The sequence below is a fragment of the Haliotis rubra genome, unplaced genomic scaffold, assembly GCF_003918875.1.
Source record: "Haliotis rubra isolate DU_JTF1 unplaced genomic scaffold, ASM391887v1 Scf935, whole genome shotgun sequence".
Taxonomy (NCBI): Eukaryota; Metazoa; Mollusca; class Gastropoda; order Lepetellida; family Haliotidae; genus Haliotis; species Haliotis rubra.
In genome coordinates this window covers 289,480-314,341 of record NW_025767674.1, presented here as the reverse complement: position 1 = coordinate 314,341, position 24,862 = coordinate 289,480, and the positions used below count along the sequence as shown (strand labels likewise).

Here is a 24,862-nt window from a genome sequence, read left to right as displayed (position 1 = left end):
ATCTTCATTAATTACGTGTATAATTTCAATACATTCGAATAACATTTAGTTTGGAAGCAATAACTTCATTCAAACGAATTTTTCATATCTGAGGACAGGGGTTGCGTTTCTTTTTTGACAGAGTTTATTTGCCTTACAATGGGCGTCATAGAAATGGTATCATAGAAAAACGAATTTCAAACAGAACTAACAACTGCCACTATCATTTATCTTCGTGATGTATTTGGATGATTGTGGTATCGATAGGTAGGAAGAGTGGATATATGCAGGAATTAAGTAACAAACGTAGAATGCCGACACATTCACCGATGGCAAGCTATGAATAGTGCATAAACGCTTTAGTTTTTGTGAAAAACGATACTGTTGAATGACGACCGACTCAAATTGAATGTTGTAGTATTTGGTTACGTGGTAACACTGTTTGTACAATGTATACGGTTTTTTTTTTATACAACTGCAACGTCATCACAGTGTGCAACTGATCACTTAGCCAGCTGACGGCAAGCTGGATTAAAACAGTAGCCTGCGCATCGAGACACTAGAACCACACCTATATCTGCGCCACTGAAATGTGTCTAGCAACGTCATTCGTTTATCTGTTTGGCACCAATGACGTCATTTCCAAGGGACATAAGCCATGGTGTGTTTACTGTGGCCATAGAACACTCGGTAAATGTGGAAAATTTGACTCGATATAACGCAAAAAATAAACTAGTTACTTCTGATATTTGTACTGTCTTGTCTATAAAACTACTTGACAAAAACGTTTTATGATGAGAAAGTGCAAGACAAAAAAGGTTAATTTTCGTGTAAACTTCCCTTTAAGTTATCGATATTTCGTTTACTCAGGTCCGATTTTAATCTTCTACAGCAGTTTCTGTATATATTTCGTTCTTTACAATATAGTTTTCTATTGATATCGTTACGTTTACGTCTACATGTCTTTAGAGATTTTCGTGCAACCCGTCGTGCAGCCTTACACTGAGCATTTAGAGGTGGATTGTTTCGCGGCGGTGCAATCGATGCACGTTTCTTCATACAGCTTGCAGAATCTAAAATCATATTTACTAAATCATCAATAGCATCTTCTATATTACTGTCAAGTTTATTAAACACCGACTGAAAACCAGCTGCGGTTATCTCTTGAAGATTTCCTAAAAAGGTCTTACATAAAGACTCATTCCACACAATTTTTTCATTAGAGGAGATATCCGCTGTTGATTTACCTTTAATCATGTTCATTTAAGGAAATCGGCATTTGAGCTCTAAAGGCAGATGATCGGAATCTAATCGATCACCTATATTCAACATACTTATATATTCAAAGAGATCAGGAGAACATATGAAATAATCATTAACACTACAGCCATGCTGTCCGACAAAAGTATATTCACCTTGTTCATCTCCAAACACTCTACCATTGACAATAAATAACTGAAATGCATAACACATGTCTATCAAAATTTATCCGAATCTATTTATGACCTTATCATGTGATTTACGATCCCCAACAGGAATATCCTCCTCGTCATCAAATATGTTGGTGACGTTTCTATCATCGACACATGTCACTTTGGGGTTGTTACTCTCTCCTGTTCGCGCGTTCATGTCGCCACAAAGTACAATATGTGAATCTCTAAACTCAGACAAATTAGAAAGTAAACACTGATCAACATTATCTAGGCAACTGAGATACGACGGCGTGCATCAACCACCAAGACGGTGAACCTGATCACCTTATCCTCTCAGGCGCATCTTACGATAAGTATGCTTTCTGAACACCAAACCGGGTCGACAGTCATGGGGTTATACTTATGTTTAGGAAAGATAATGTGTGAGGATTTAACTGTACATAACTGAATGTGGAACTTTTAAAGAATATATTAATAGGTAGTTACGTCAGCTGAACCAGAATTTGCATTTGAATTTGTACGATTGGTCCAACATGATTTGAAAATCCGACTTATAAAAGAATTTCCTCTTGGTATAGCGTGTTTTGTTAGCCAGTGTATTAGTTTACATCTGATGGTGTTCATGTGAATTTGTACGAATGGTCTTACATGATTTTAGAACATTGTTTCGTCTATAAATCTGATTTCTAACATACTTTTGCTTCTGGTAGTGTCTTTGGCTAGCCAGTGTATAACGCACCGATGTATTAGTTTACACCCGGTGCTTGTTTCATAAATATGTTTGATACAGTCGACCATGTTGTTTTTGTGTGTGCGTTATTTTGATCATTGCTCATAATTTCAGGCATTGATTTGTGTGTTCAATAGTTACAGCAGCCACCATGAATCAAACACACACAGCAATGCTATCAGATGCCTTTGTAGCAAGTAGATGGCTTCAAAACCCTACAAGCAACGGACTCAGACATCAAGAGCCTACAGGTAAGCGTTGTGACCTTGACGTTCACGACGCGTGCAACCAACATCAAATACTCATTCGTTTATGATAGTTCGTAGCTGTGGACAATGGGACATTGTATGTTTCATGTGTAACAGTATGTGGGGGGGATGAGTTGAAGAATTAAGTAACTGCTTCACAGTACCAGTTAGGACTGATGTCGGTTATATACTATTATAGCTAAAACACATGGAATTATCATGAAACGGCCCTCCTATTATCAGAAATTTGCCGGCCGCTGCAAATGATATTGGACCGTTCAACCTTAACGACGGGCCACTATCAGTTCTGTTGTCAAGTGACGTCATAGTGGGTGCGTCGGTTCATTCCACTTTGGCTTTGGACTGGCAGATATTCTGGGGCAAACAAGTCAAAGCAACCAGAATTCCCGCTTTAAATAGCGGTAATATTGGCTTTCTTGCTAGTGCTAACCTTAACAATTGCACTATTAACGTTGCTGTTGGACCAAAAACGGACAACGGTCTCCTCCCATTTGTGAGAACTCCCAGTTGTGAGACTCCCAGTTATGAGACAGTGGAGTAGGTAATTAACAACGAAAACACACTATACTCCCCTGTCTGATAGAATGGATTCACCCTAGCTAATTACTGATTTGCTATGTAACTGAATCTTGTGGAGGTAACTTAATGAAACTTTATAAGATGAATTGATTAACATTCTCAGGTAAATGTCTTTAATAAGTAAACACTTTGTGTAGGGAACTTCGTGATCAAAGAGAAATCAATTTACCTACTCAGATTTACTGCGTCTCCGAAACTACAAGCTATAGTTTAAGAAATAACTCTGAAATAACTCTGAAATTTACAGTCGAAAAGCCCCTTATGCCAATCCCTTTCTACGCGACACAATAAATTTATGGAATGCCCTACCAAATTCCAAAGAGTCATGCAGTCTCAAAGAATTTTAAAACCTAATTACAAAAGCCGAAAACAAGATTTATATTGATCTTAATTATGGCTCTTGTTTTTGTCAAATCGTTCACTGCCACCTCAGGCTCGGATCTAGCGACCCAAACGCCGATAAGTATAACAGACATTTAATAAACAGTGCATGTTGCTCTTGTGGATATCAACTACCCGTTATAACCTGGATAATTTTTTGAACGGAAACAAAGAATTTACTCCTTGTGTAAACCAGAAAATAGTCGAATCCGTCCACGATTATCTCATCAAGACACAACCTTCAGTAATACTTCACCAATCCCAATTCATTTTCATAAATAATAATAAAATATGTTTAAACCAAAATGACTTTCAAACTTCCTAATAGTCAATAAAAATGTGTTATCATAATTACATATTCTTCTGAATAAATAAAATATTCAATGAACTATTTAATGAACTCATCAATGAACTATGCCTCCTGTGGGTACTGGGCTGGGCTGATCCCACTTTCATTGTAGGGATGTGGAAACACCACATATGTGCACTGAACCATTAACTAATGTCTCTCACAACTGGCAGTTCTCACAAATGGGAGGACACCCTGAAAACTGTCGTTGTGTCTGACATAGTTTGACATGTTGCAGGCCATGGTCTTGTCAAAGGCCAAGGTCGAATATCGTAACGTTCTGTTGTGACGTCACTTGAATTGTTCCATTACGTAATTGCATTCGGTCAGTCAACCCCGTCAGAAGTTACAGTCAAATTCCTTCATTGTTTCCTTTTTCTTTTCAAAACAAATTCCATGTATTTTTGCAATAACAACGGTAATGCTTTTTTTGAGGGCATTATCATTTGCAGAAGCCCTCGGTCTTTTTCCTTCGTCGGGCAGTTAATGGAAGACCTCGGGCTTCTGCAAATGATAATGCCCTAAAAAATAGCATTACCCTTATAGCAGAAAACCTTACTGACTGACTGACTGACTGACTGACTTTAGTTTTACGCCGTTTTTTTGGCAATATTCCAGCAATACCACGGCGGGGGACACCAGAAATGGGCTTCACACATTGTACCCATGTGGGGAATCGAACCCGGGTCTTCGGCATGACGATCCAACGCATTAACTACTAGGCCCCACCGCCCCTACAGAAACATTTAAACGTCCATACCATAATTCCATAAAACAGAAGATATTTAAAAATTTGTTTGAACAAATAATCCTGAATAATCATGTAACAAAGCATTTTGAATGAACTTTGATGTCACGTATCTCGTGGCACGAGTACTTTGTGCACAATGAACTAACTCACTTTTTGCATGCCTTTTAACACCTGAAGTTCACACACCTGATATTGATATTGATATTTAATCTCTCGCCTCTGAATGTTGTAGAAAACACGCTAACTTCAATCCAAACTGCGCGTACGTCATGCCACGGCTTACAGAAAATCAGCGTCTCCGCGCCGTGGGTATGCTGGAGACTGGGATGTCCCAAAATGAAGTGACATGTTGGTGTCCATCGAAACACGGTCTCATCTCTATGGAGACCTTTTGAACATAATGGGATTTGCCTCATACCGGCCGTCCACGCGTGACGTCACATCAAGACTATCCCATTCAACTGACCCATCTAAGGAATCCAGACTGGCAGTTTGACTGCTCGGACCATTCCTGGCTTACGTCCAATCAGTTCCAGGACTGTAGGAAACAGACTGAGGGAGTAATACATCCGACCCCGACCGGCTGCAATACGTCCAACTGTGCTCCAACGTCACCGACAGACACGTGTTGCCTGGTGCAGACAGCATCTACGGTACTGGGGACAAGATTGGGATGGTGTTTTGGTCACTGACGAGTCGAGATTTCATCTGAACTGCACAGATGGCAGGGCAAGGGTGAACGGTATGCTGACGCGTGCGTTGTTCGACTTTGAAAGTTTGGTGGCGGAAGTGTTATGGCATCAACGTCAATGGTGGACACACACAATTCTGAATTTGTGAACTGACTTTTCACACCACATCTCTTCAAGAGACGTTATGCTGCAGTTATAGAAGGATGTTCCACACACAGCAAACTGCCTCCAAGCCGACCGATCCTATCGTCATAATGCTGCCACATATCAATCCACTTACCTAACAGTGAGTGAGTGAGTGAGACTTAATTAATCCCTTGATCTTTGAACAATTCTTCGGTGATTTCAGTACAAGTCGGCAACTTAAGTTACAGATAGCATATGCCGATATTGTCTCCATAAGGAACAAAGTCCGAAGTGTTGAACGTTTACGTTTGTGAAACGTATAAGCATGGTGTAAACAGGCCATGGATCTAATCTGATCTCAGATTGAAACACCGACATATATGGGACCTTTCATACAGCTGGGGATTAGCACAAGCTGGTAATTTCATAATGAGATCACTGAATAATCTACAATTCACTTCTTTCAATTTGTGATACGAAAATTTATTCGGTTATAATGGTGGATCGTATTGGAATGGTTTGGCTCCTGGTGAACAAAATATCAGGAAAATATGTTGCCCTTATCCACGGCAAATTCTCACCAAATGACCTGCGTTACAGTGACCTTATTATGTCACCTTGTCTTTAGGCGTGTTTAACCTTGCAAACGTCTTTGACGTCATAGAGGAAAATGTATGGCAAGCTGTTGTTTCCGTTGAACGTATAAAGTCATACATAAGAATACAAATCCATTTGATACATAGTTATTCCGTTCACGTATCAGGTAGAGTGTGGGGTATGTGTCATACGTTTATGGAGACGACATTCAGTCGATGTGTATGTTGATATTTGTGAAAGGATGATTCAGAGGAAATGTAATTTTCGACTTATTGTGTTACACCATAAGAAATATATTGCAGTTGTTGCGTTTTGTAAAAATGACTGGGAGTTATATGGAATATTGGACACTGATTATGTTTAAGTTATTTACATTTTGTGTTTGAACATGTGTAATAATTATTGTAGAATACTTTGGTGCAGGGATATGTATAATAAGTTGAGGTACCGGACTTTTAGTGTTTGGACACATGTTGTCAGTGAAAAAGCACATTTAGTACTATGGTACTATTGATAAGTCCGGGGTGAGACATACATGCAGTATAATTGTATTTCATCATTCTACCTGTTGCACTCACTCACTCACTCACTCTTTCACAGGGATACTTCTGCTCTACTTCACACAATAGGACTGCTTGACATTTAGTGTTTGAGCATGTGTAACAATTATTGTTGAAGACTTTGATGAAGGGACATGTATAATAAGTTGAGGTAGCTGACACTTAGTGTTTGGACACATGTTATCATTTAAGAAGCAGCGTTTAGTCCTGAGGTACGATTGATAAGTCCGAGGTAATAAACATACGGTCGATGCAGGACGTGGCAAAGAATACATTGGTCTGACGAAAGGTGATTGTAACTCCTGGACGCTTGTGAAATTAGAGGAAGCGAAATACAGCATCTGCAGCAAATATGTTCAAGAATGTTCAAGCAACTGTTGCCTTTGGTGGAGATTCCGTCATGGTGGAGCTGTGTCTCTCATGACTGTAAACGTAACCAACTTTACTTCAAACATTCAGCTTTGTAAAAAATACCGGGGGTGTTTAACTTTTGTCCATGTGTCTATATTGAATGTTATATATTGACTATATTAAAGTAGTTACATTTAGTGTTTGGACAAATGTTGTAAGATAAAAAGCAGCGGTTGATAAGTCTGAGGTGAAAACACACGGCCGATGCAGTAGAATTTTATTTTAACATTATACATGATGCAGTATTGCATCTCTTTCGCAGGGTTTTCTGGTCTACCTCACACAATAGGGCTACTTGGAAGGTGAAGGACGCCGTTCAGGACGTAGATGACGCCGTTGGTGGCATGAATCACGTTCATGATGCTGACCCTGTTGAACTGGTGCATGTGACCTGCAATGTATTCCCAACAAAATGGTTTGAGTCCGTTTCAAACAGCACTGGTTGAGGATTAGAAAGCCATGTTGAGAGAGCTTATAAGAATGTTTCCTAAATTGCGTAGGCTCAAATGAGTTGATATGTATCGACGTCTTTTCAGACGTCAAAGAAAATGAAGCACATTCGAATTAGTTAGTCTTAAACAGTCTTGAAACAGTCAGTCCGTTTCGAGGCATATTCTTGAGAGCCATGCGATAATAATTTGCAAATAGAATTACTTGAATCATGACTAACTGATACATAGCCTGTAGGAAAACATCTGACATGTCTGCATAGGTCCAGGAATCCAAATGTGAAGACTTTTACTAAAGACTTGATAATAACCGGAGCCGTAATATTAGTAAAAATTGTAATAGTAAGCCATTTCTGTGACAGACTTTTGTCATTAGATTTGTTCACAAACAAATGAGTTGCCAATGCAAAACATTGTTTTCCCCTCGAATTGGGGTTAACAGTTTGATGAAAAAATATCCATTCAATATCCAATGATCTCGATTTTACAACAATATATTGTCCAATGAAATTGTTGACAGGTCAAAAGAATGCTGTGTAAAAGTCCAAGAAAAAGGTCTGTACACATGGGTGTGAATTTGTGTTGACTTAATGTTGTAGTCAGAAACGGTTAACCCAGACAATCATGACCTGTACACAAAGCAGACACAAATAGTGTACAGGATTGGGTCTTCAGTGTGTACTGGTTATCATTTTCAATGTGTACTAGCTCTGTCTGACTCATTTAGTCTCTGATGATATGTGACTCACCGTTCTGCATGGAGACGTGGATGCGGTGTCCCTCCACAGAGGTGAGCATGTCGTTCTGATGCAAAGAATCGGGGCCGTGGATGCCGTCCAAGATGTGGTACATCATTGTGCCTGAAAAACACACACCCAAACTTGCAACACTGTGTGTGATATAGTCATTTTATATAGCTGATCTATTTGTGTAGATAAATACAAATTAAAGAAATACCCAGATAGTGTCAAGTAACGTGTGAATATTTTGTGGAATATGAACCAAAGAGGTGTTCATACTCTTCAGAAAATTGGCCTGCTTGTCAAGGTTGTTTCGGTAGGCCGTCGGGAGGCTGCTGAACGCTGCATTGGTTGGCGCAAGAAGGGTCACTTGGGGTCCTACAGGAAGAGATTATAGGCATTGTGTGGAAGAGACATGTTCAGCAATACGTGTTTGGCCCCAAAGACAAGTTCATGTTTCAGTTCAAGCATTGACAGAATTGTTGTATTACCGTGGCTTATACTAATGAACACGTTAGAAACAAATCAGAAAAAAGAATGACATTCTGTCTTCAAGAAGTAAATGTGTTACTTACTCTCGATCTCGCTCCATGTTTTAGTTTTCATCAAGTCCGCAATCAAGGTGCTGTACTGACCATAGCTCTGACTTAGAACATGTGCTATACCATGCCATGAGTCCGTTGCCATTCATAGTACCGGTTGCCATTGATAGTGCAGTTGACACCCAAGGTTCCGTTGGGGCAGATTGAGCCGTTGCCATGGTGAGAGCAGTTAACACCCCAGGTTCCGTTGGGGCAAAATGTGCTGTTGCCATGGGTTCCGTTGCCATTGCGAGTGCAGTTTCTACCCCATGTTCCGTTGATGCATATTGAGCCATTGGCATGCTGGATTAGATGATTGACAGTGTTGGCGTTATATGTGAAGTTTCCATGGGTACCGTTGCCATGGTGAGTGCAGTTTATCCCCCAAGTGCCATTCCATAGAACGTATAAAGTCACACATAAGAATACAAATCGATTTGATACATTGTTATGTCGTTCACGTACCGGGTAGTATGTGGGATATGTATAATACGCTTATGGAGACGACATTCAGTCCACGTGCATGTTGGTGTTTGTGAGAAAGATGATTCAGAAGAAATTTTATGTTAGACCATGTGTGATTAAAGTAGCAGGCATATTGTATTACAGCATCAGAAATATATTGTGTAAGTGTGTATTAATATAGCGCTGTATTCCATGCATCGGCATGCTCTAAACGCACAGGAATAAAACTATATACAAAGTCTGGATGTACACACTTCAGAGTTCAGGCACAGAAAGCTTGTTGAAGAAGAAAGGTTTTACTGTTCTACGAAATGATTGAAGAGACGGTGAGTCTTTTACATGTGCTGGGAGGTTGTTCCACTCTACAGCTGCGATGTAGGAAAAGCTTCTCTGTCCATAGCGAGCAGCCATGGCCTTTGGAACTGTGAGGAGGTTCTGGCTTGAGGATCTGAGTGTCCTGAAGGGATGGTGAACCTCAATCATGTCACGGAGATACCCTGGAGCTGTGCCAGAGACGCAATGATAAGTCAGACAGAGGACTTAACTTCAGTCTGTATTCCACTGGTTACCAATGCAGGTTCTTCAGAACGGGCGTTATGTGATCGTATCTGCGTGTGAGTGAGACAATATTCGAGCTATTGTGTTTTTGATTCTCTGAAATTTAGATGTGACAGCTATTGGTGCTCCGGCAATGAGGCTGTTGCAGTAATCAAGACGGGAAAGTAATAGTGACACTGCTAATGTTGCAGCAGACTGAGTAGTGATGTATTTCCGGATAGAGCTGATATTTCTGATGTGAAGATAGCACTGTTTTGAGAGCTGGTTTGCATGGTTTTCCATCGTCATCTCAGAGCCCAGTACGACGACCAGGTTTTTTTTACAGAATGAGAAACTGCGATAGATGAAGAACCAAATGTAAAACGTTTTCAGTTTATTCCGTACCCGTCGTCTGGAAGGGAGGGGAAGGGAGAGGGAGCAATCAGAAGTGCTTCAGTTTTCTCATTGTTCAGTTTGAGCTTATTGGCTGTCGTACATTTCTTTATATCCTCATAGTAGAGTGACATCCTGGAGTTTGCAGCAATTCCTGAAGATATTTGTAGCTTGAACAAATCTAGAAGCTGAGAATCGTCTGCCTAAAAGTGTCTTTGGAGTCAGAGGGTCTTAGTATAAAGTGTGAATATGACAGGTCCCAACACTGAGCCTTGTGAAACTCCACACACTAACTTGCTTGATGTTGAGGTGTATCCATCGATGGACACTGCCTGGCTTCTATCACTGAGGTAGAAGTCAAACCACGGCAATGCAGGATCCTTGATCCCAGTCTGACTCTCAAGGCACTTAAGGAGGTTTCTGTGGTCAATAGTGTCAAATGCTGCACTAAAATCTAAAAGAACTAACAGAGCAACATTTCCTTTATCGACACCGTTTCGGATTTCACTAAGTACGTGGAGCAGGGCTGTTTCCGTGCTGTGTCGTGGACGATAAGCTGAGTGAAAGGGCTCTCGTAGGTTAGACTTGTCAAGGTGTCCGGACAACTGAAGACACACTGCACGTTGTATTATCTTTGAGAGGACTGACTGACTGAGTATGGTTTTACGCCGTTTTTAGCAATATTCCAGCAATATCACGGCGGGGGACACCAGAAATGGCCTTCAGAAATTGTACCCATGTGGGGAATCGAACCCGGGCCTTCGGCGTGACGAGCGAACGCTTTAACCACTAGGCTACCCCACCGCCCGATCTTTGAGAGGAATGATAAGTAGTTGAAGCAGTTGACATTCAGTGTGTGTTAGCATGCGTAATAATTACTGTAGTAGACTTTGATGCAGGAACATGTGTGGCAAGTTGAGGTACCGGACATTTAGTGTTTGGATATATGATATAAGTTAAAGAAACAGCTATTAGTGCTGGAACACGATAGACAAGTTGGAGGAGAACACATACGGCCGATGAAGTATCATTTTATTTCAACATTCTACGTGATGCAGTAGTGCATCTCTTTCACAGGGGACCCGTGAAGATCCGGGTTAGAATTGATCTTCAGTAACAAATGCTTGTCGTAAGAGGCGACTAACGGGATCGGGTGGTTGACACATGTCATCGGTTCCCATTTGCGTAGATCGATGCTCATTCTGTTGATCACTGGCTTGTCTGGTCTAGACTCGATTATTTACAGACCGCCGCCATATAGCTGGAATATTGCTGAGTGCGGCGTAAAACTAAACTCACTCACACTCTTTCACAGGTTACTTCTGCTCTACTTCATACAATAGGGCTGCTTGGAAGGTGAAGGACTCCGTTCAGGACGTAGATGACGCCGTTGGTGGTATGAAGCACGTTCATGATGCTGACCCTGTTGAACTGGTGCACGTGACCTGCAATGTATTCACAACAAAATGTTTCTTAGCCCCTTTCAAACAACACTCGTTGATGTTTAGAAAACGTGAAGGTGGTGGGGTGTCATCCCATGAATAAATTTGCTTCATGTCAATTTATTGTCTGCAACAATTAGTTAACATGGCAGACAGTAGGTAAACGTGCGTCTTCAGTGTGTACTGTTTGCGTTTTCAATATGTACTGTTTGCGTCTTCAATATGTAAAGGTTTGCGACTTGAATGTGTACTGTTTGCGACTTGAATGTGTACTGTTTGCGTCTTCAATATGTACAGGTTTGCGACTTGAATGTGTACTGTTTGCGTCTTCAATATGTACAGGTTTGCGACTTGAATGTGTACTGGTTTGCGACTTGAATGTGTACTGTTTGCCTCTTCAATATGTACTAGTTTGCGACTTGAATGTGTACTGTTTGCGTCTTCAATATGTACAGGTTTGCGATTTATATGTGTACTGTTTGCGTCTTCAGTGAGTACAGGTGTGCGACTTGAATGTGTACTCTTTGCGTCTTCAATATGTACAGGAATGTGACTTGAATGTGTACTGTTTGCGTCATCACTGTGTACTGGTTTGCGACTTGATTGTGTAGTGGTTTGCGTCTTCACTGTGTACTGGTTTGCTACTTGATTGTGTAGTGGTTTGCGTCTTCCATATGTACTGGTTTGCGACTTGAATGTGTACTGTTTGCGTCTTCAATATGTACAGCTTTGCGACTTGAATGTGTACTGTTTGCGTCTTCCATATGTACTGGTTTGCGACTTGAATGTGTAGTGGTTTGTGTCATCAATGTGTATTGGCTTTGTCTTTTGAATGTACATGTCTCCTTCCTCAAAATGTCATTTAGTCTCTGATGATATGTGTCTCACCGTTCTGCATGGAGACGTGGATGCGGTGTCCCTCTAGGGAGGTGAGCATGTCGTTCTGATGCAGGGAATCGGGGCCGTGGATGCCGTCCAAGATGTGGTACATCATTGTGCCTGAAAAACAACAACAAAGATTGAAACATTGTACTATTTCATATGGTCGTTTGTCATTTCATACAGCTGGATCTTTCGTGGAGGTAAATAACACTTGAAGAAATATCCAGTTCGTGTTAAATAATGTGTGAATGCTTTGTGCAATAAGAAATAAATAGGTTACATACTCTTCAGAAAATTGGCGTGCATGTCAAGGTTGTTTCGGTAGGCAGTCGGGAGGTTGCTGAACGCTGCATTGGTCGGCGCGAAAAGGGTCAATTTGGGTCCTACAGGAGGAGATTATAGGCATTGTGTATTTACGGAAGTGATATATTCCCCAACACGTGTTTGGCCACTGGCTCTTAACATGGAAGGGGCTGTGTGACACAGCTACTCTTCACGTCGAGGCAAACTCATGTTTCAGTTCAAGCATTCACAGAATTGTTGTATTATCGTGGCTTATGCTAATGAGCACGTTAGAAACAAATCAGAAAAACAAATGAAATAAAGGTAAAGTTAAAGCAAAGAATGACACAATGTCTTCAAGAAGTAAATGTGTTACTTACTCTCGATCTCGCTCCAGGTTCTAGTTTTCATCAGGTCTGTACTCAAGGTGCTGTACTGACCATAGCTCTGACTTAGAACATGTGCTATACTGCCATGCGTCATATTGCCATGAGTACCGTTACCATGGATAGTGCAGTTGACACCCAAGGTTCCGTTGGGGCAAATTGTGCCGTTGCCATGGTGAGAGCAGTTAACACCCCAGGTTCCGTTTCTGCATATTGAGCTATTGGCATGCTGGATTGGATGATTGACAGTGTTGGCGTTATATGTGAAGTTTCCATGGGTACCGTTGCCATGGTGAGTGCAGTTTCTCCCGTATGTCCCATTAATGCATATTGAGCCATTGCCATGCTGGATTGGGTGATTGGTGAAGTTTCCATGGGTACCGTTGCCATGGTGGGTACAGTTTCTTCGGTAAGTCCCGTTAATGCATATTGAGCCATTGGCAAGCTGGATGAGATGATTGACAGTGTTGGCGTTATATGTGAAGTTTCCATGGGTACCGTTGCCATGGTGTGTACAGTTTCTTCCGTAAGTCCCGTTAATGCATATTGAGCCATTGGCATTCTTGATTGGGTAGTTGACAGTGTTGGCGTTATATGTGAAGTTGCCATGGGTACCGTTGCCATGGTGTGTGCAGTGTCTGCCGTAGGTCCCGTTAATGCATATTGAGCCATTGGCATGCTTGATTGGGTGATTGGTGAAGTTTCCATGGGTACCGTTGCCATTGTAGGTACAGTTTCTACCGTACGTCCCGTTAGTGCATATTGAGCCATTGGCAAGCTGGATGAGATGATTGACAGTGTTGGCGTTATATGTGAAGTTTCCATGGGTACCGTTGCCATGGTGTGTGCAGTGTCTGCCGTAGGTCCCGTTAATACATATTGAGCCATTGCCATGCTGGATTGGGTGATTGGTGAAGTTTCCATGGGTACCGTTGCCATTGTGGGTACAGTTTCTACCGTAAGTCCCGTTAGTGCATATTGAGCCATTGGCAAGCTGGATGAGATGATTGACAGTGTTGGCGTTATATGTGAAGTTTCCATGGGTACCGTTGCCATGGTGTGGTACAGTTTCTGCCGTAGGTCCCGTTAATGCATATTGAGCCATTGGCATGCTTGATTGGGTGATTGGTGAAGTTTCCATGGGTACCGTTGCCATTGTAGGTACAGTTTCTACCGTACGTCCCGTTAGTGCATATTGAGCCATTGGCAAGCTGGATGAGATGATTGACAGTGTTGGCGTTATATGTGAAGTTTCCATGGGTACCGTTGCCATGGTGTGTGCAGTGTCTGCCGTAGGTCCCGTTAATACATATTGAGCCATTGCCATGCTGGATTGGGTGATTGGTGAAGTTTCCATGGGTACCGTTGCCATTGTGGGTACAGTTTCTACCGTAAGTCCCGTTAGTGCATATTGAGCCATTGGCAAGCTGGATGAGATGATTGACAGTGTTGGCGTTATATGTGAAGTTTCCATGGGTACCGTTGCCATAGTGGGTACAGTTTCTTCCGTAAGTCCCGTTAATGCATATTGAGCCATTGGCATGCTTGATTCGGTGACTGACAGTGACAGTTTCTACCCCAAGTTCCATTACGACACTGGACATATGTTGGACGGCGGTGTTGTCCAGACGTTTTGTTGGTGGTTTTGTTCAGCAGCCCTGACCCCTGTAGCACGACCTTGCTGACAAGGAAGATAAAGCCGTTGGAGGCTTTCTTGTTGAATCCATTAATCTTGACACCGTTCACGAAAACTGCCTGCATTAACAGAAAAACAGACCAGACTCACGGGGTGCTAAATCAGCATCACCAAGATCGAAATCTACTCCAAATACCCTGTATATTATAAAAATTTCTGTCAGAACATACCTAGTACATACCTGCCCATACACCCTGAACTGTAAAATGCATGTTCTATCTACCACAATCCTTCCCATACACCCTGACTCATCAGGGATTTGTACCACCTGGCATATACCTTCTCTTTGTTTACCTTAGTTTTAGAGTCATTCAGGTTCAAGAATCTACACGGCAGTGTGACAGGGTTGGTGTGTCATTCTTGTCATTGAAATACAGGAATCAACCACAGCACAGCTGTACTTCTTGTTAAGTGTGGTCTAATTATCATTAAAGTACAGGAATCTACACTATATTATCTGTCCTTCTTGTTTACCTTGGTTTTAGTGTGGTTAAAGTACAGGAATCGTCCCGACAGCGTCCTTAGTTTCTTGTTTCGGATCAATTCGGATGTGTTGTATGTTCCATTGACGGAGTGGAAGAGGATGAGCTGAGTCAGCAGGGTCTTGTTTCCTGTGATGTTTCTAGACAGACCATGGAAGGCCTAGTTGTCTGGGACGAAAAGGGTGAAGTTCCCAGCTGAAACATCATGTAACCGCATAGTCTCATTTTCAAAGGACCAAGGTTTTGTTCACATAATTCTTTTGCCGTTCGTGAAGGAAGAATCCACAGAGCCATGCAGAAAAACAAAAGTAGCAAACAACTTTATGCAAATCAGAGGAAATTGTAGGGAAATATGCTTAACTATCGTGAAATATATTTTGCCATTAACCGAGTTGAAACATTACGTCACATTAACAAACATGCAGTGAAACTGCAAACACCCAGATATTCGTGACCAACTCGTATCAAACCGAAAAATGGGAAAGGGGGAATTATAAAACAGTGGAGAATAGAAAAGTGGAAATGTAGGAACATAGACTAAGGTTTCATCTCATTACAACTATTTAGGCATCCTTTTTTCATCCCGATTATCATGGAACAACGGTGTGAACAATTTAACTTTGAAGGCACATAAGAGTTTGTGAGGTCTGTCAATAATCTAGTCTGGACCTAACAATCCAGTGATCAACTGCATGAGCACCCATCTGCGCATTTTGGAACCGATGACATGTGTCAACCAAGCCAGCGAGCCTGACCACCCGATCCCGTTAGTCGCCTCTTACGACAAGCATGGGTAACCGAAGGTTCATTCTAACCACGACCTTCACGGGGTGAAGGCACATACGACGGTCTTTGCAATCAAATCACTACAAATAACATTAAAAAATATACAACCGCTTATACTGTTTATAATATTTGATACATAAATCAAAACAATTTTGGTGTATTGTTCAGAAATATGGCGAGTTGAGAAGAGACCCATCATCGAACAGTTTCAGTATAAATTCTATCAATTCTGTGTATGTGCTGGAAGACACGTTTCTAATGATGCAGCTATTGGCGATTGTGAACGTTATGCTCTGCATGTTGATTATTTACCGATAAGTATTAACTATTGGTGTAAATTAATGAGACTAAAACCCAACAGATACCCTAAACAAATCTATCTCTTACTGAAAAATCTCGATCAAATTAACAGAACAACTTGGGCATCTCGTATACGAGAAATTCTATGTATGTTTGTATGTGCCTTTGTATCGCTCTCACAAGATGTTGGAGGTGTATTACATTATATAAGAGTTTAACTCGAGGAATTAAAGAATTCTTCAAGAATGGTATAACAGTTATGAATCTGAAACATTGACCACCTATCGAGGATTTAAATCATTATTAAATGTAGAATATTTCCTGTCCGCCATTACGACCAGAGAATTACGCCGAGTGCTATTTCTACTAAGATCATCTGAATTCCCACTAAGAGTAAGTGGGAACGAATACTCCTTAAGGCAATAATATGTTTAATGTGTGACCTACATGTAATCGAAAACGAATATCATTTTCAACTAGAATGTCCTGCCTATCATAACACAAGAATACGATATCTTCCATTGTATTACTGTTTTCAAACCACTACCATGAAATTTAATAACATCTGAAAATCCTATCTCGTTCAACAATTATGCGAAATTGATCAAGGAATCACTGTGAAAACGGAAAACGACTTTGAATGAGTAATTTTGAATGTCTTGTCACCTTGTCATTGTTATTCAATTGTTTCTTTTGTAAGTGGGCTGTTGGCCGTTATACCGAAATAAACTCTAAACTATGTATCTGTTCAATTCTTAAAAATATAAAGTGCAAAAGCACTCGCACATTGCTGTTTTTGAAAGAATCAAGCATCTATGATCTATTAATAATGAAAACAATAACACCAATGCTAAAATATCTGTTGAAACTGTATTCGAACATAAATATTCTCATTTGTTCATCTTTTAATTTTGAATGCATAGTTTTAAAGTTAAATACTAAGTATTTGGCATGGATAGTCACTTATTTTATATTTGTAAGCTGTAGTAAGTCCAAAGACAGGTACGCAATTATCAATACAAGATCAAATATGAATCCAGCTTCTAGTTGAAAGTAAAAATATGTCTGTTTAGTGTAACCAGATACTACTCAGCATTTATTATGAAATAGTTTCAGTTTGATAAATAAAAAAAAGCTGTGGGTACACATTAACCCTCAGCATTAACTGTGGAATATCGTCCTGATATGCTTTTGTCATCGTGATACTATAGATGTTTAAAAAAGACAAGTCCAAATAGGTTTTACTCAACATGAATAAGACAATATGAAATAGCAAAAAAACTAGGCTTTCGTTGAACAAGAATACCGGTACCTTAATCACACGAATTCACGAAGAGTCATGCAAACAGACAAGAGTGCTTGAGTGTTAGTTCAGTTGTCTAACCTTGCATGTAACCTCGCTGCCATACCTCTGGCGGAAATTTATAATCAAGAAAATTTTAATGATTCTAGAAAACGACAATATAGACAACCCTTATGGACAACAACTTCTTCTATTTCGTGAGTTCGACGTTTTGCTTGACAAAGGTATCTGTACGAAAAGGTCGCAGTCAGTTTTTTCATAGAAATATTCATCACCTCTCTGTACTCCAAATGGGTTTTAAACTGAAATAAATTTATAAAGCCAAATAGCTGTTCAGAGATAAACATTGGAGCCGTAATGTTAACAAAGGCACCTGTCTGAATTTGAATGTCTCGCCTTGCATGACGAGATTTATCCATTAACAATTTTAATTCATGGAATACATTTCTGTTAACTGTGAACTTTATAATGTCAATATATTCCTCGGGAATTTTTTTTATCCAATTCCCAATTCTTTACGTGCATTCTCAAATCTTGTTGGAGGTTACAGAAAGGGGCGAGTGGTGACAAATGCCTAATTGTGTTTTTCCCTAAAACTATTTCAGACTCTATGTTTGTCAGTATTATATAATCTGCAATAGTCACATGAACCATTCTGAACGTAGCGTGCCCACAAATATTCATTGAAGTACCTTTCCTTGTGAAGTTAGCTGTCAGGTTGGCTTCGTGAACAAAGTGGGCGAACTTCGTCGCCCCCAAGCTCCTGGCAAGAGGTATGAGCTGTTCAAGTGTGTCCCGCTGGAAGGGAAGAGACATCACCACCCCGAGCACCGTGGCCGCCACTAAGCTGATGAGAAGGGTCTTCATTCTGCAGAGTTAATTGCTGGAACTGAGTTGAGACAGCCATTATATTGCCTGGCGGAAAGTTTATCTAACGTTGGTCTTTTATCTTGAGATTTGTTTGTTGAGAAAATCACGTGGGTGATAAGATTCAGTATATAAAGGCACGACATATATTTAGAATGATTTATCTGCAACGAACACATGTTAGATACATGTATTTTATAATTTAGAATACTGGAACAAATTGTACCTGTCCTTTTATGTGAGAGTTGACAATTCTAATATAAAAACAAAAGCTACATAGAATAACAGTGGATGGAAATGGTTGTGAGATTATATAACGATGGGTTAGAGGTTGTCATTTGAGATAAAAAGCCGATCTAAACATTTTGATATTGAACATGGAAAGGGTGGCGGTTCTGACATTAGGTAAAGAAAGGGAGGAGACAGGTCGGATATAAATAGCTATGGTGGAGTTGATGTGAGATAAAGAATGGGTGGACACGATTCTAATAATAAATGGACAGAAGGTGAAGGCAGGTTTGATGTTAACTGTACAAAAGTGTAGGTGGTTCCAATGTTAGATGCATAGAGGATACTAAACGACCTTTCGTGTTATGCCATTTTTATTAAATGAGTTAATGATGTGTATCAAACGAGCGAACGCGAGTTGAATACTAAATCTTTCACGAGTTATATAAAAATGGTATTTCACGAAAGCGAGATTAATATTCTGTTTATTACTCTCCAAGATAAATTGATAGAAACTGCCTACAGTGTGATGACTCTCAGCTTTCTGCGAGTCCATCAAGGTCTAATACCATTGTGACAGAGGTATTGTACTGTAAACCATTATGACGTCATATGTCCGACATCAGGCGGTGTTATTACACAATGTGTAATAACATTGTAGATTTATTAAAGAGTGATATCTTCAACGGGTGAGAAATAAAGTGTTTTCTCCAGATCGGAGGCAGACGATAGGTTTATTGACAGTTTTGTAGTTGTCGTTTTCTCCGTATCAAGTTCAGATCTGAGATAAAGAGTAGGTAGAGGGGGTTCCGATGTTGAATAAAAAAGGGATGGAGTTTTGATATCAAGTGGTTATGATGTTAAAAATGTGGTCAGTGTGGTTCTTACATTAATAAAAAAGAAGATTGGTCAGGTTATGATTTTGAAAAAAAGAAGCTGTGTGTTATTTTGATAATTAATATAGTAGGGTGGATATTGTTCTGATACCTGTTAAATGAGTGAGTGAGTTAAGTTTTACGCCACACTCGGCATAATAGTCGAGTCTGGACCGGGTTACAGTATTGATCTTCAGTAACCCATGCTTCTTGTAAGAGGCGACTAACGGGATCGGGTGGTCAGGCTCGCTGACTTGGTTGACACATATCTTCGTATCCGAATTGCGTAGATCGATGCTCATGCTGTTGATCACTGGATTGTCTGGTCCAGACTCCATTATTTGCAGACCGCCGCCATATAGCTTGAATATTGCTGAGTGTGGCGTAAAGCTAAGCTCACTCAATCACTCTGGACCAGACAATCCAGAACCAAGTCATCAGAAACCAAGGTGATGATCTGGATCACACTTCACAGTTCACTACACCAAATCAGAATCCGAAGTTTATCAAGCAGTTTCAGAGCAGACTGAACCATCTTGCAGCTTTGATTGGATGATTTTGCGTAAGATTTTTTGTGTGTGTGTGTGCATGTTTTTGTAATGTAATTCCATCTACTGATTAAAACTGAAAACATTTTCAGATATTTAGAGCTGGTTTTTTTAATATAATGACATGTTGAATGTGAGCACAGATACTTTCAAGCTGGTGACATTTTGTGCAGACCTACGGTTTGTCTGAGTAGCTTAGTTAATTTTGATAAATTATGATATTGCTATAGAAGTCACTGGGAAAACATCTGGTTTTGTGTAACCTAGGCTGTTGGGTGTTCCTTTCGCCAGGTCTGTCACCTGTACTTCAGTTACTCACACCAAAAGTTAGCGAGGCACGTGCACCACAAGACGACACTGCAAGGAGTTTCCTGTTTGCTGCCCTAATAAAACAACATCTCAGTGTTGTACCTTGAAGAACGGCCAGTTCATATTTCATTTATTCTCGTTTGAAACCTACTTTTTCTGTCGCTCGACGTTATATTGCAGGACTGAAACCATACCATTATAAAATAATGTGCATATCTCTTCTTGAGATAACAGATCCACATCGACGAAACATAGTTTTAGGTTTAACTAAAGACAATAGCGTTTATGAAGTACTACTGAAGCAGGCATCAATGATATAAAGTTAGCACAGGGGCAGCCAAAATACAAAGAAAATATTTGTTTGTTTGCTGTTTGCTGTGTAACGGCGGCTGTAAATAATCGAGTCTGTACTAGACAACCCGGTGACTGACATCATGAGCATCGATCTACGCAACTGCTATACGAAGACATACATCAACCAAGTCATTGAACCAGACCGTCGGATCCCGCCAGTCGCCTCTACAAGCATTTCTTTTTGAACAAATCTAACACTGGTCACGAGGACGGCAAGGTGATGGAGATATGTTTAAGAGTCATTTAATAGGGAGCTCAGTGAAGTGAAGCAATATTTTCAGTTGAATTTGTACGATTGGTCTTAGACGATTTGAGAGCATTAATTGGTTTCGCCTTTGAAATCGATATAAATTGTTTTGGTACAGATTCTTTTGCTCGCCAATGTATGATGGAAAATAACACCGAAGTATTAGTTTACACGGGCTGTTTGTTTGATATATATTTCCGATTCAGTCGCCCATGTTGTTTTAATGTATCCTTGGTGCATTTCACGTAATTTGGTCGGTGCTCATAATATCACTCATTGATTTATCTGTTCCAGATAGAACTAGTTATAGTAGTCGCCATGAATCAAACAAACACGCAAACAAACACATCGATGATATCAGAATGATGTATTTGTAGCAGGTAGATGGGTTCAAAATCCTAAAATCAACGGACTACCGCCTACAGGTGATCTTGACTTTGAAGACGAGCCTTTAGGATATCAAATGCTCCTTCGTTTATAAAGGTTCGTACCTGTGGACAATAGGACCTTGTAGGTTTCACCCTTTCTCTCCTGTAAGTGAGTGAGTGAGTGAGTGAGTTTGGTTTTACGCCGCTTTTAGCAATATTCCAGCAATATCACGGCGGGGGACACCAGAAATGAGCTTCACACAATGTACCCATGTGGGGATTCGAACCCGGGTCTTTGGCGTAACGAGCGAACGCTTTAACCACTAGGCTACCCCACCGCCCCTCTCTCCTGTAAGAGTACGTGAGATGAGCTGACATTATCATCGGCATCGTTACGGAAACTGTGATCGTTCGAATTACACACACATGGAAAACAGTTAAGCACCTCTAAATATGTTGATCGCTAACAGAGCTATGTTCAAGTTCAGGTCGTGTATGGCAATACCTACGATAACAGCTTTCATTTAAGATATAATGATTGTTACAAGAGTAGTTTGTAGAAAGTGTCTCCCAAACACACCATATGTAGTTTGTGCACGTGCCACATGTCGGTATTTAATCTGCATGGTTTACAATGCTCAATCATTTAACTATGGTGCAAAGAAGATTATCAGATAGCTGGAGATGGCAAATTATTAGTATGCATAACTACGGTATGTCTTTCAAAAAACTGATCGGGAAATGAATGTCCACTACAAAGCTGTCAGTCGTTTTGTCAGAAAATACTGGGAAACCAATGAGGTGAAGGTCGACCCAGGGTGACCTCAGATTGTGAAGACAGGGGAATATTGAGGCTCACTAGACGACATCCATTTGCCACAAGTAACGTTCTGAAAACACCCCCGTATAATTTCGTCTCAACGCGAAAAGTTCGGAATCGCCCAAGGACAGCCGGGTACAACGCTAGAAGGCCATCAAACAAGAACGTTTGGCTTGGAATCCGAGGACTTGGCAAAGAATACATTGGTCTGACGAAAGGTGATTGTAACTCATGAACGCTTGTGAAAATAGAGGAAGCGAAATACAGCATCTGCAGCAAAAATGTTCAACCAACTGTTGCCTTTGGTGGAGATTCCGTCATGGTGGGAGCTGTGTCTCTCATGACTGTAAACTTAACCAACTTTACTTTAGCTTTACCAACGTACTGTGGATGCACACCACTGATGTTAGCCGAAACATTCAGCTTTGTAAAAAAATACAGGGGGTGTTTAACTTTTGTCCATGTGTCTATATTGAATGTTAGATATTGACTATATTAAAGTAGTTGACATTTAGAGTCTGAGCATGTGTAATAATTAGTGTAGAAGACTTTAGTGCAGGGTGATATGTGACAAGTTGAGGAACAGCACATTTAGTGTTTGGACAAATGTTGTAAGATAAGCCCGAGGTAATAAACATACGGTCGATGCAGTATAATTTTATTTCAACATTCTACATGATGCAGTATTGCATCTCGTCTGGTCTTCAGGGTCTTCTGGTCTACCTCACACAATAGGGCTGCTTGGAAGGTGAAGGACGCCGTTCAGGACGTAGATGACGCCGTTGGTGGCATGAATCGCGTTCATGATGCTGACCCTGTTGAACTGGGGCACGTGGCCTGCAATATATTCCCAACAAAATGGTTTGAGTCCGTTTCAAACAGCACTGGGTGAGGATTAGAAAGCCATGTTGAGAGAGATTATAAGAATGTTTCCTAAATCGCGTAGGCTCAAATGATTTGGTATATATCGACGTCTTTTCAGACGTCAAAGAAAATGAAGCACATTCGAAATACTTAGTCTTAAACAGTCTTGAAACAGTCAGTCCTTTTCGAGGCATATTCTTGAGAGTCATGCGATAATAATATGCAAATAGAATTACTTGAATCATGACTAACTGATACATAGCCTGTAGGAATACACCTGACATGTCTGCATAGGTCCAGGAAACCAAATGTGAAGACCTTTACTAAAGACTTGATAATAAGCGAGCCGTAATATTAGTAAAAATGGTACTAGTAAGCCATTTCTGTGACAGACTTTTGTCATTAGATTTGTTCACAAACAAATGAGTTGCCAATGCAAAACATGTTTTCCCCTCGAATTGGGGTTAACAGTTTGATGAAAAAATATCCATTCAATATCCAATGATCTCGACCTCGATTATCTTATCACAATCCATTGTCCAATGAAATTGTTGACAGGTCAAAAGAATGCTGTGTAAAAGTCCAAGAAAAAGGTACGTAGACATGGGTATGAATTTGTGTTGACTTAATGTTGTCAGAAACGGTTAAACCAGACTATCATGGCCTGTACACAAAGCAGACACAAATATTGTACAGGATTGGGTCTTCAGTGTGTACTGGTTATCATTTTCAATGTGTACTAGCTCTGTCTGACTCATTTAGTCTCTGATGATATGTGACTCACCGTTCTGCATGGAGACGTGGATGCGGTGTCCCTCCAGAGAGGTGAGCATGTCGTTCTGATGCAGAGAATCGGGGCCGTGGATGCCGTCCAAGATGTGGTACATCATTGTGCCTGAAGAAAACACGCCCAAACTTGCAACACTGTGTGTGATATGGTCATTTTATATAGCTGATCTATTTGTGTAGGTAAATACAAATTAAAGAAATACCCAGTTAGTGTCAAGTAACGTGTGAATATTTTGTGGAATATGAAACAAAGAGGTGTACATACTCTTCAGAAAATTGGCCTGCTTGTCAAGGTTGTTTCGGTAGACCGTCGGGAGGCTGCTGAACGCTGCATTGGTCGGCGCAAGAAGGGTCACTTGGGGTCCTACAGGAAGAGATTATAGGCATTGTGTATTCAAGGAAGCGACATGTTCACCAATACGTGTTTGGCCCCAAAGGCAAGGCTATGTTTCAGTTCAAGCATTGACAGAATTGTTGTATTACCGTGGCTTATACTAATGAACACGTTAGAAACAAATCTGAAAAACGAATGAAACAAAGGCAAAGTTAAAGCAAAGAGTGACATTCTGTCTTCAAGAAGTAAATGTGTTACTTACTCTCGATCTCGCTCCAGGTTCCAGTTTTCATCAAGTCCACAATCAAGGTGCTGTACTGACCATAGCTCTGACTTAAAACATGTGCTATACTGCCATGCGTCATTGAGAAATTGGCATGCTGGACTGGGTAATTGGTGATGTTTCCATTGGTACCGTTGCCATGGAGGGTGCAGTTTCTCCCGTAAGTCCCGTTAATGCATCCTGAGAAATTGGCATGCTGGATTGGGTAATTGGTGAAGTTTCCATTGGTACCGTTGCCATGGTTGGTACAGTTTCTCCCGTAAGTCCCGTTAATGCATCCTGAGAAATTGGCATGCTGGATTGGGTAATTGGTGAAGTTTCCATTGGTACCGTTGCCATGGAGGGTACAGTTTCTCCCGTAAGTCCCGTTAATGCATCCTGAGAAATTGGCATGC

At 40.6% G+C, this 24,862-nt stretch overlaps 1 protein-coding gene and 1 long non-coding RNA gene across 3 annotated transcripts; both read right to left on the bottom strand.

The window, feature by feature from the left end:
- Positions 1 to 8,119: 8,119 nt before the first annotated feature.
- On the bottom strand, positions 8,120 to 8,637 carry LOC124264663. The gene is made up of 3 exons (XR_006895211.1): positions 8,622 to 8,637; positions 8,326 to 8,424; positions 8,120 to 8,166 (listed from the first exon to the last, which is right to left on the bottom strand). It is a non-coding gene; the product is annotated as an uncharacterized LOC124264663 (long non-coding RNA).
- A 2,622-nt stretch (positions 8,638 to 11,259) lies between these two features.
- LOC124264662 (immunogenic protein MPB70-like) lies at positions 11,260 to 24,543 on the bottom strand. Of its 2 annotated transcripts, none has more exons than XM_046699397.1 (4): positions 24,447 to 24,543; positions 24,116 to 24,214; positions 12,353 to 12,463; positions 11,260 to 11,467 (listed from the first exon to the last, which is right to left on the bottom strand). In XM_046699397.1, the coding sequence occupies exons 1-4, from the start codon at positions 24,475 to 24,477 to the stop codon at positions 11,355 to 11,357; spliced, it is 354 nt and encodes a 117-aa protein (XP_046555353.1). In that variant the 5' UTR covers positions 24,478 to 24,543; the 3' UTR covers positions 11,260 to 11,354. The 2 variants fall into 2 exon arrangements, with proteins under 2 accessions (XP_046555353.1, XP_046555352.1); XM_046699396.1 differs by lacking the exons at positions 11,260 to 11,467; positions 12,353 to 12,463 and adding exons at positions 22,839 to 23,034; positions 23,846 to 23,956.
- Between the last annotated feature and the right edge of the window lie 319 nt (positions 24,544 to 24,862).

Coding starts and splice junctions, on each gene's coding strand:
- LOC124264662 (XM_046699397.1), bottom strand. CDS start 24,477: ATGAAAACTGGAACCTGGAGCGAGATCGAGA. Junction 24,215..24,446: donor AACCTGGAGCGAGATCGAGA/GTAAGTAACACA, acceptor CTCTTCCTGTAG/GACCCCAAGTGACCCTTCTT. Junction 12,464..24,115: donor GCAGGCCAATTTTCTGAAGA/GTATGTACACCT, acceptor GTTGTTTTTCAG/GCACAATGATGTACCACATC.